The 10,242-nt window shown below is 59.5% G+C and overlaps 1 protein-coding gene across 1 annotated transcript; it reads left to right on the top strand.

The window, feature by feature from the left end:
• Positions 1-4,548: 4,548 nt before the first annotated feature.
• Positions 4,549-9,921, top strand: SYNC (syncoilin, intermediate filament protein). The gene is made up of 4 exons (XM_084222730.1): positions 4,549-4,672; positions 5,891-7,283; positions 8,409-8,533; positions 9,430-9,921. The coding sequence occupies exons 1-4, from the start codon at positions 4,629-4,631 to the stop codon at positions 9,491-9,493; spliced, it is 1,626 nt and encodes a 541-aa protein (XP_084078856.1). The 5' UTR covers positions 4,549-4,628; the 3' UTR covers positions 9,494-9,921.
• Positions 9,922-10,242: the final 321 nt, after the last annotated feature.

Raw genomic sequence — 10,242 nt, 5'->3', positions numbered from 1 at the left:
AGCACCAGTGACCAGGGATGGGGATTTGGCTCCAAATCCGGGGTGATGCCTGAGGAAAGGCCAAGATTTGTGTCCCTGCCTCACATTCCCCCTCCCCTTCACTCATCTGAACCCAAACTCAAGGTTGAAATGAGCACTGGGAGGAGCTGGGCAGAAATTTCCTGGCACGTCTGTGTCACTCCATGGTGCCAGGGGGTGGATTCCTTTCCAGGATGAAGGTTGAGAGTGTCACTGCTCCCTGGGCTTTGCTGACCCACGTGGAGCTGAGCTGCACCGAGGAGATTCTAATCCCCAATTAGGGTGTTTGTGTTGACTTTCTGCTGCTGGCTCCAACTTCTGAGTCACTAGCGTCCAAAAAAAAACCCCAAAAAATCCCATTTTTCATCTTTCCTCTCCTCGTGTGGCAGCAGAACCAGTTTGAAAAATATTTCTGCACAGAGCAATGGAGCATTGTCCAAATAATCACAGTGAGAGAGGGGGAGAGGATCGGTTACACTGCGGGGGGAGCTCCCATCACAGGGGCGAGGGAAGCACAGCAGGAAGGTGAAGAGGAAGGTTGTCCCAGCCCTAGAAATTCCAGCACTTCGTGGAGAGGCCCAGAAATCTCCCAGAGAGCTCCAGCAGGGTCCCCAGCTGGTAACTCATTTCCACTGGCAGGGCCAGGATGATCGCAGGATTCTCCTGGGGACAGCAAGAGCTCAGCTCCCACCACACCCAGGCTTGGGGGAGGGGAGGCAGAGACTCTGCCACGTCCCCCAGGCGACATGGGGACCCCTGGGAAGTGAAACCCAGAATAAAGCAGCCAAACCATCCTCTGGCAGCGGTGGCATCGCACACTTGAGCAGACGCAGCAGCTCCTGCAGCCGGGCTGGGCTCATCCCTCCCCTGCCCCCATTTCCGTCCCCTGGCGGGGACACGGAGCCCTGGCTGCTCCCTCATTACTCATTAACGCCAGGACAAGGTCCTCCCGCATCCCTCGGAGCCCCGTGGGTGCCCCGAGCAGGAGCTGCTGGCCCCAAACCCCTCCTGCTCCTCGTTTCTTGCCCCAGGGCATGGAAAAAGCCAGCGCGGAGCCCGGGCCGCGGTGACCCCGCTGGCGATCGTTGGGACACGGGGACTGCTGGTGAATCAGCTCAGTTGTAAAAATGGGTTTTAAAAATGTCACGGGAAAGGGAAGCGCTGATGTCCTTGCTCAGGGGTCGGGCACATGGAATGGGATGAATAAATAGAAATTCGGGTCTCTCCTTCCCAGCTCCCCCACGCTGGAGGGGCAGCTCCGGCACAGCCCAGGAGCATCACCCGTGTCGTGGTGACAGGGACAGGCGGCCACAAGAGGCATCTCTCGCTCCTGTGTGAGCATCCTGAACATTGCCAGGAAGAGAAAAGCCCGGGGGAATGTCAGCACAGCCTCGGTGCCGTGTGGGATGCCAGGGACACATCAGAGCTGTCCCCAGGGCTGACAGCGAGTGCCAGCACCGGCCTGGGGTGTGAAACCCCCTCGGGGGTGACACAGGTGACACCCCGGGGTGCCGGGGGAGCTGCCGGGACAGGCAGAGGTTTAATCCCGTTATCCGAGCGGGATGCGGGAGCGGACACGCTCCAGGAATCCCCGCAGCTGGAACCACCCCCAGCCCCTCTGCTGCCCTGGCCGGGCCGGGGTCTCCCTGAGGAGCTGCTGGGAGTTTCCTCATCCCCCTCCGGGCAGGGAAAGCCGGACCCAGCCGGACCCAGCAGGACCCAGCAGGACCCAGCAGGACCCAGCAGGAGCCCGCAGGACCCGGCAGGACCCAGATAAGCGGAAGCCGCCGGCGCCTGTGGCACCGGGCACGGGCTGGCCCCGCTGCCGCGGAGATCCCAAGGTCCCTGCGGGGCAGACGGCGCCTCTGGGCTCCCCTTTCATCCCTGCCCCAGCTGGGCACATGCCCACGTTCCACTCCTCCTCCTCCTCCATCCCTGCTGGGCAACCTCCCCTCCCTCTCCAGCTCTCAGCTGGGGAAACTGAGGCACGAGGCGAAGCAAACCAGGTTGTTCCCTAGGGGAGAGTGGCATCCAACCCCTCAAACCTGGGTGAATCCCCCCAGGCAGTCACAGGGGACCCCGGGGGCACCATGCGAGGGCAGGGCAGCGCAGGAGCGGCACACGGTGCCACCGCCCTCGGAGCCGGGACCTTCCCTGGAAGCGCTCCCGGCTCCAGGGATGAATCACACTTTCCCCTGGGATCAGATTGCAGCTCCCGCACTCCAGGGGCCGGATCTGGCACCCCCCGCGCCCTCGGCAAACAGAGCGAGCCAGGGCACGGCGCAGCCCGGGAGCCCCGCTCCAGGATCCCCCCGGGAGCTGAATCCCGCTCTGGGACACCCCCAGCACTGCCGGAGCCCCGAGGGCGGGCTGGTGCTTCCAGCCTGTCCCTAAAGATCGCGCAAAGATCGGGAGAAAATGTTCTTTCTCAGGGCATTGATGCATTTCAGAAACTCAGAATGAGCGCCTGAACCCGGGCATTTGCATTTCTCGTGAAACTCTTGATTTGGAACATTTCAGTGTTTTTTCATCACCGAACTCACTCCTCTCCTACACATCCACAACACGAGGGTCTGAAATCCTGAAATCCAGAAGGCTTTTTTGTTGTTTTTTGGGGTTTTTTGGGTTTTTTTGCACGGGGACGGAGCTGCCGTGGCAGTGCCAGGCTGGTGCCACCGCGGTGCCACCGGGTCCCTGCCCTCGGGGCAGATCTGCCGAGCGTGACGGGAAGGAAAAGTCCACCAGGAAAGGAGAGACAGCCCCAGGGCACCAGAGAGGGGGTGCAGCCGCTCTTTGCCCCCCACCGCCCCTCTCACGCCGCATCTCAAACCCTCCGTCTCTCCAGCTCTCTCCTGCCTTTTCCCTCGCCTCTGGCCGCCCCGGTGCCGCCCCGCCGGTTCTGTTTACCGGAGCAAAGTCCGCCTTGTTCGCTGCACCGCCCGGCCCCAGCTGTGCCCGCGGCTCTGCCGGGGACACCGGGGACACCGGGGACACCGGAGCCGGCTGTTGCCTGGTTATATCCACAAAACATCCCCGTGCCGGGGCCTGGGCCGGGGTATCCGCTTACGGGGAACAGCTGAGGCTCCTCACTCCCCACCCTGCCCTTGGCAGCTCAGCAGATGAAGCCCAGCCCGGGCTCGCCGCTGTCATTGTCCCCTCCGGGCCCTACAAGGGTTGTTGGACCCAGCCCGTGCGATCCGCAGGTTTCTCCCCTTGGCAGTCGCGGCTTTAGATAGATATTTTTACACCCAACTTGTGCGAATTAACAGCATTCCTCTCCGATTGAGTCAAAAATAGAGGCGCTTCATGGAAAAAAAAAGAGAGAAAAAGAAGGTGTGTCGCGCTGAAAAAAGCAACGGGATCCAAAAAAAAAGAGAAAAAAAAAACCCACTCAAATCTCCCTTTTCCTTTTAAAGCTCTGTTCCCGAAGGATGGACCAGCGCTGTTATTTTAAATCTGATTTCTGCCCCGTGGCCAGCGAGCCATGGGCAAGGTGACGGTGCCAGTGGCGGGGTGGCCCCGGCGGTGTCGCACGCTGCGCTGGGCGCTGCTGGCGGCTTTTGGGGCACGGCAAGCGGAGACTTCCTGAGAGCCGAGTGCCACTTCCTGGGCACGGCAGGAGAGGGAGCGGGCAGAGGTAGGCTCGGGGGGCACCGCCACCACCAGCAGCAGGACAAACGGTGACCCCAGGATGATGCAGCCACGCCCACGCGGCAAAATATATCTAAAATTGGGGGTTTAGATGAATGTTTGCTGGCGATATGATGGATAAATGTGGGTTTAGGATCCACGGAGTGGGGAAAATATGGATGGGCACCATGGGAGGGAAGAGCTGTGGGTGGGCAGAGGTGGGAAGCTAAGTGTCGCTGTTGGACACCCAGGAGTGTGACCACGGCCACCACGGGCCTTTGCAGAGAGAAATGTCGCCTTCTGCATCCCCAAAACAGAGGGGAAAGGGTGGCAGGGATCGGTTCTGGGGCGGAAGAGGAAGCAGAGGCTGTGCTCTGCCATTGCTAGGGTTTGTGGGGCGTAGAAAGGACCCCGAGATATTGGGACTGAATCCATGGATAATCCACACCTGGGGAGTGCAGCACTGTGCTGCCAGCAGCCTCACAAATCCCATTCCATCCCCCCGGGGCATCTGGGGGCCCCGAGCCGCATCCTCTGGCATTTCCCCTCCCACCGCAGCCAAACCCCACAGCCCCGGGGGACCCCACCGAGGCACCCCACGATCCCCACCCCATGATCCCCATCCCAGCCTGCCCAGGATCCCGGCGGGATGGAGACCCGCGGATCCTCCAGTGGCTCAGGGAGAGGCCACAAAACCGAGCTCGGCCATAAATCAGGGCTGGGAGCAGCCGGGGCGGGATGGGGGCTGCTCCCCAGGGCTGCGGGCTGGCTGCAGCCCGTCCCTGCGGCTGCCTCTGCCAGGGATGCAGCCAGCCGGGCCTTCCCCGCCCTCCTCCTCCTCCTCCTCCTCCTCCCCGGGGCGGAGGAAGGCAGCGGCCGCAGCTGGCACTGCAGGCGGTGGCCGGGGGAAGCGGCTGCTCCGGGGAGTCTGATTTCCAGCGCTGTTTATTAATAACCCCTCTCCGCCCCATGCTAAGCCCATGTGCAGCGCAGAGCCGGCGGCGCTGGGCTCCGGGGGAGGAAGGTAAGAGCCCACCCGGGCTGGGCAGGAACGGCCCGGGATCCTCCGGGGGGGTCCCGTGGGGTGCGGGATCCTCGGCGAGGTGGGGGGCGAGGGGGCAGGGATGGGCTGGGCGGATCGGGGGTTCAGCATTCCTGACACGCTCAGGAATGATCAGGTAGGGGGGAAAGTCCCTCTGGGGCACGCAGGAGTTTTGGGGGGCTCTGGGGTGAGGGGTGGTGGGAGGGACAGAGCCCCCCCGGCCCGCTGGGCAGGCAGGGCACGGCGCCCTCCCCTCCCGTCCTGCCCGTGCCAAGCGGCTCCAAGAACTTCCAAAAACAAGCACAGGCAGCGGGGAGGGCGAGGAAAATGGGGGCAGAGGAGCCTTTTCCCCACCTTTGCAGGGGCTGCCCCTTCTCCAGCCGCCGGCCGCTGCGTCCGAGGCTGCGATGTGTCAGCAGTGCCGAAAACTGCCTTATTAGGAGAGAAACTATCGGGGAAAATCAGTTCTTTGCTCAAAGCCGTTGCTCCGAGCCGAGGGCTGCCTGTGAGTGCCAGCCTGCGCTCATTCCTCAGGGAATGACGAGACATGAGCTCAGCAGAGTGGCCGAGAGGTGAGAGCATCCTCCCACCGATCCCACCGGCTCCTGGCGGCAGCAGGAAAACCCCGGCTCATGCCCGGGCGCTGTCGAGTCCATCCCACCCCAAAGAGCGGCCGGGAGAAGGCAGAGCCGGGGTCTGGCGGTGGCAGCCGCAGGTGGGGACAATGCCGGGGTCGGATGACTCGGCAAAGCGGCTCCCGCTGCGGGCGCTGCCGCTCGCCCGGGGCTCTGCGTGCGGGGTTTGCTCCGTCTCAGCCATCCCGGAGCCTGCTGGGCTTCCAGCAGCGCATTCCCGTGCCGTGAGGTTATGCCACACCGAGAAAATCCCGGCGAGTTTTCCAGGGAGTGCTCGCACGGTGCCGCTGGAGGGATTGGTCCCGACAGGTTGGCATGGGAGCAGTTCTTGGGTTTGGGGTCTGGGTTTGCATCGCTCACTCCTCCTCCGTGGCAGTCAGGCACTTTAATAGGGTTTTAATGAGGTTTTCCTTCCTTGTTTTGGACAGTTGTGTGGGTGGCACTGGGATGGTCACAGCAGCAGGGCCATGGTGGGAGCCCCTGGCTCTGGGGTCTCACAGGGTGGGGAGGAAGGCTCAGACCTGTTACACTCATTGCTCTGCTTCACATCCCCTCTCCTTCCCAGGGACCTGATGGCACAGCCCGAGCCCCCTCCAGAGCTGCAGCTGGATGAAGCCAGAGCATCCCCAGCCCCACAGGGAGCAGCTGAAGGAGCTGCTCCACACCCAGAACGTCCTCACAGCCCGTTGGATCCAGCAGGGAACGGATCTAAACCCCTGCACAGGGGCAGCCCAGACTCCAGGCAGGAGCTGCAGGCTGCCAGCAGAGATCCTTCCTCGGAGATAAACACACCAGGGACTCAGCTGGATGAGGGGGCAGCTGGGGCTGGGATCCCGCTGGACGTGGACGCAGATGGGAGTGGAATCCCACTGGACATGGATGGGGTAGAGATTCCGCTGGACGTGGATGAAGGTGGGACAGGGATCCCAGAGGATGAGGATACAGCAGGAATTCCGCTGGATGTGGATGAAGGTGGGACAGGGATCCCAGAGGATGAGGATGCAGCAGGAATTCCGCTGGATGTGGATGAAGGTGGGACAGGGATCCCAGAGGATGAGGATGCAGCAGGAATTCCGCTGGATGTGGATGAAGGTGGGACAGGGATCCCACTGGCCATGGACACAGACAGGGCAGGGATCCCAGAGAGCGCAGATGGGGCAGGGATCCCGCTGGACATGGACACGGAGGGAGCAGGCTGCCCTCTGGATGCTGATGCCACAGAGCGCCAGTGCCTGACCCTGGAAGAGCTGGGGAATTATTTCCAGGAGTGCATCGAGATCGTGGAGCAGCTGGAGAGGGAGAGGGACGGCCTGATCGCCGAGCTGGCCCAGCTGCGCGAGCCGGCGCTGCAGGAGATCCGCCATGCCCACGAGGAGATCCAGGCTGCCTGCAGGCTGCTGGCCAAGGTGGAGCTGGAGAGGGACAACCTGCGGGATGAGATCCGCCAGATCAAGCAGAAACTCTTCAAGGTGACCAAGGAATGCGTGGCCTGCCAGTACCAGCTGGAGAGCCGGCGGCACGACCTGTCCCAGCACGCCGCCTACCAGGGCGAGCTGCAGAGCCAGGCGGGGCAGCTCTCGGGGGAGCTGTCCCAGCTGAAGGAGACCTGCGAGAAGGAGAAGGAAGTTCTGAGGCAGCGCCTGGAGGCTCCTCCCTGCCGGCAGGACAACCTCTACCTGCAGGAGAGCCGCAGGCTGTCCCTGGAGTTCGAGAGCTTCGTGGCCCAGAGCCGGCGGGGGCTGGAGGAGCACTACGAGCCGCAGCTGCTGCGGCTGCTGGAGCGGCGCGAGGCCGGGGCCAAGGCTCTGCAGGAGATGCAGGGGGAGATCCAGGGCATGAAGGAAGCCCTGAGGCCCTTGCAGGGTGAGGTCAGCCGGCTGAGGCTGCAGAATCGCAGCCTGGAGGAGCAGATCGTGCTGGTCAAGCAGAAAAGGGATGAGGAGGTCGGGCAGTACCGGGTACGAGTCCCAAAGGGCGCTGCTCCGTCCTTTTTGGAGAGTGGGAGCTGTGCTTGGCATCCAGGGAAATGTTTGGCTGTGGGGTTTGTTTGTAGGGCCCAGGGAAATGGGGTGGATGAGGATGGGGAGGATGTGGAATATCTCCTGCTGGTTGGAATCAAAATTACCCCACACCCTGGCATGGAGCAGGTGAAACAGCAGCCCCTGGGCAGAAGGCAAACCCAAAGATGTGGTGGGAAAGCTCGGGGCTTCACCCAGCTTGGAAAATAGGTTTCACCTGAATGTATTCACTTGGTTTTGGCCCCTCAGAAATGGTTCCAGGGATGAGGTGGAAGGGATGGGAGATTTCCTTCCCAAAGCTCAGAGGAACCAGACGCTTCCTCTGAGCACAGGACTGAGCCAAGACCCTTGGAAAAGACAGTTTTAAATACAGGTGGCTTTTCTTACAAATCCCTCTCCTGCTGGGGCAGGTTCTGCCCTTCCTGCTGCCAGGAAGGGTCTCACCCATGTCCCCAGAGCCCCAGGCCAGGCTGCCTCCTGGGAGGGTTATTTGGCTGGGCCAGGCATCCCTTTGGCCTGAGGGACAAGGCAATTCAATATCTCCAAGAGCACATTTGGCAAAGAGGCTCCACAATTAATCTCCCCCCTTTCAACACCCTCTGTTCTCGGCTCGCAGTGGCTGCCTCCTCCCAGCAGTTTCTGGAAGGTGCCATTGCCCTTCCATCACAGCTTCTCCCTGCTGGGATGGGGATCAGAACCACCAGCACCCACACCATGGCTTGGCCTTGGGTTTCCAGGGTCTTTTGGACCCCTGGTGCGCCTCCACATTTTCCTTTTCCCAAATTCCTCATTTATCTCCTTCTGACTCACGGGTTTATACAGCTCTGGCAGCTTCTCAAAACACACACCAAGTAGTTCAGGGGACACAATCGAGCAGCCAGGAGAAGCCTGAGGACAAAACACAGCCCAGCCCAGCCTAAATCCCCACTTTTGTGTTAGAACAAAGGGTTTTTTGCAGAGGTTTTTAAAGAGGGTGGCTGGGCAGGGAGATCCCTGAGAGTGAGGGAAGCAGGGGATCACTGCTGCTCCTCCCTCCCTCACCTACGCACTCATTCCTCCCTGCAGGAGCAGGTGGAGGAGCTGGAGGACAGGCTGAAGGAGCTCAAGAACGGGGTCCAGCTCCAGCAGCGCAAGAACCAGGAGCTGGAGGAGCTCAGGACCAGCCTCCATCGGGAGCTCTCCATCTACAAGTGAGTTTGGGTCTCATCCCTGCGGGGCAGAGGGGCTGGGAGGAGGAGAGGGATGCTGGGGAGGAGGAGAGGGATGCTGAGAAGGAGCCCACAGTTCACAGACAGCACAGGCTCCTGCTCCTGCTCCCCAGCAGCAATTCCAGCTCCTTTGCACAGCAGCAAAGAGGGATTTGCTGGAAACTCCCACAGAGGAGTGGAGTGGCTTCCCAAGAAGCAGGTGAGGGAACTGCAGTGGTAGTTTCCTCAAGGATGTGTGGAAAGGAGCTGAGGTTTGGCTTTGGGAAGCCCTGCTGGGGGTGCTGGAGCTGTTCTCTCCTGGTTTCACTCAGGTCTTCATTGCGTGTGATTTTCTTTAGCATTCCTTTTTCCCCTTCTCCACCCAAACACCTCAGGAGGACATTCCCTACCCCAAAGGTTTTTTATCCCAGCACAGGGATGAGCTCTCAGCCAAGGGGACAAACTGCATTTAGGATTCAGCCCAGATCCCAACACCACCCTGTCCTTGCAGCCTGGGTTTTTCTAAACCCCAGCCCAACACTGAATCCCAAATTCAGCAGTGTAGCTCCTGGAATTTACAAACTGCCATTCCTGGAAGTGACACCTTTCAATGAGCTCTCACATTTGCTCCGGGGAGCTCAGAGTTAAGTGCAGCTCTGAGCTGCCTTTTCCATGAGCTCCCCCCAAAAATGACATTCCCTTCTGTGAATCCCTGTTTGCCAAGGGCTCTGGAAGGGCTGGGCTGGGCCCACACGTTCGAGATCACGGACTGAGCCCCTTGAAGTGTTTCCCAATTCCTTTTTCTGCCCTACTATGAAAAGAACATTTCTCCCTCTTTTCTCCTGCCAAAGCATTGATGTAAATATTCCACAGCCTGAATTTCCTTTTTTCCCTCACAGGAGCTGCTTAGAAATCTACGGCCACCTCTGCAAATCGGAGGAAAAAGCAGAGCAGGACTCTTAGAACCACAGAATTTTCCTCTTTGTAGCAAAAACCAGTGGACAGAGGATGCAAGGGACATCTCCTCATGCTGCTTTACCCTGCCTGATGTGCAGCAGCTGCCTGGAGCTGGGAACACCAATCCTGTCCCTGGGTATTTCCCCAGGTGCTGCTGCTCTTGTAGTAAAACTGCTTTTCCCCAGAGGAGCAGAGCAAACAATCCTTGTGCTGAACAAAGGATATGGATGAGGAATAACTGATTGATGTTTTGCTGTGTTCAGGAAAATGTTGTCTTGTTCAGAAAGTTCTGGAAGCTGGTGTTAGGGGGGGTTGACTTTTAAAGTTTACATGTAAGAGAAGCTTTCTCCTTTGAAGAGGATTTTCTTTTGTATTTCAAGAGTTTCTGCTGTACTGGGACATGCTCCACAGAAAGGAGGTGGTGGGGAAGAGGTTTCCACTTTATATCGAGTCTCACACTGAAAATAAAAGGTCAGAGTTGAAGGAGCCTTTTCACTCTCAGAGCTGCACCTCAAAAGCCCAGATTTGTCTGTCAGACTGAGGTGTTTGTGTCAAAATCGTGCTGCAGGATAACAAAAAACACTTGTGGAAAGGGCTAAAGGCAGAGCCAAAATGCAGAAAGCAGCAGGGCTTGAGGGGAAGAACAATTGTTTAAGTGCTCATTAATTTATTTCACAAAGCAGCAGAAATGAGAAGGGGAGAAATATCCAATTTGATGTCTTAAAAATTAAAAAATATCTCTACCAGCACCCAAC

This window comes from Fringilla coelebs (assembly GCF_963513975.1).
Source record: "Fringilla coelebs genome assembly, chromosome: 28".
Lineage (NCBI taxonomy): Eukaryota > Metazoa > Chordata > Aves > Passeriformes > Fringillidae > Fringilla > Fringilla coelebs.
Note: the sequence above shows the minus strand (reverse complement) of the source record. Positions and strands in the feature narration are given on the sequence as shown.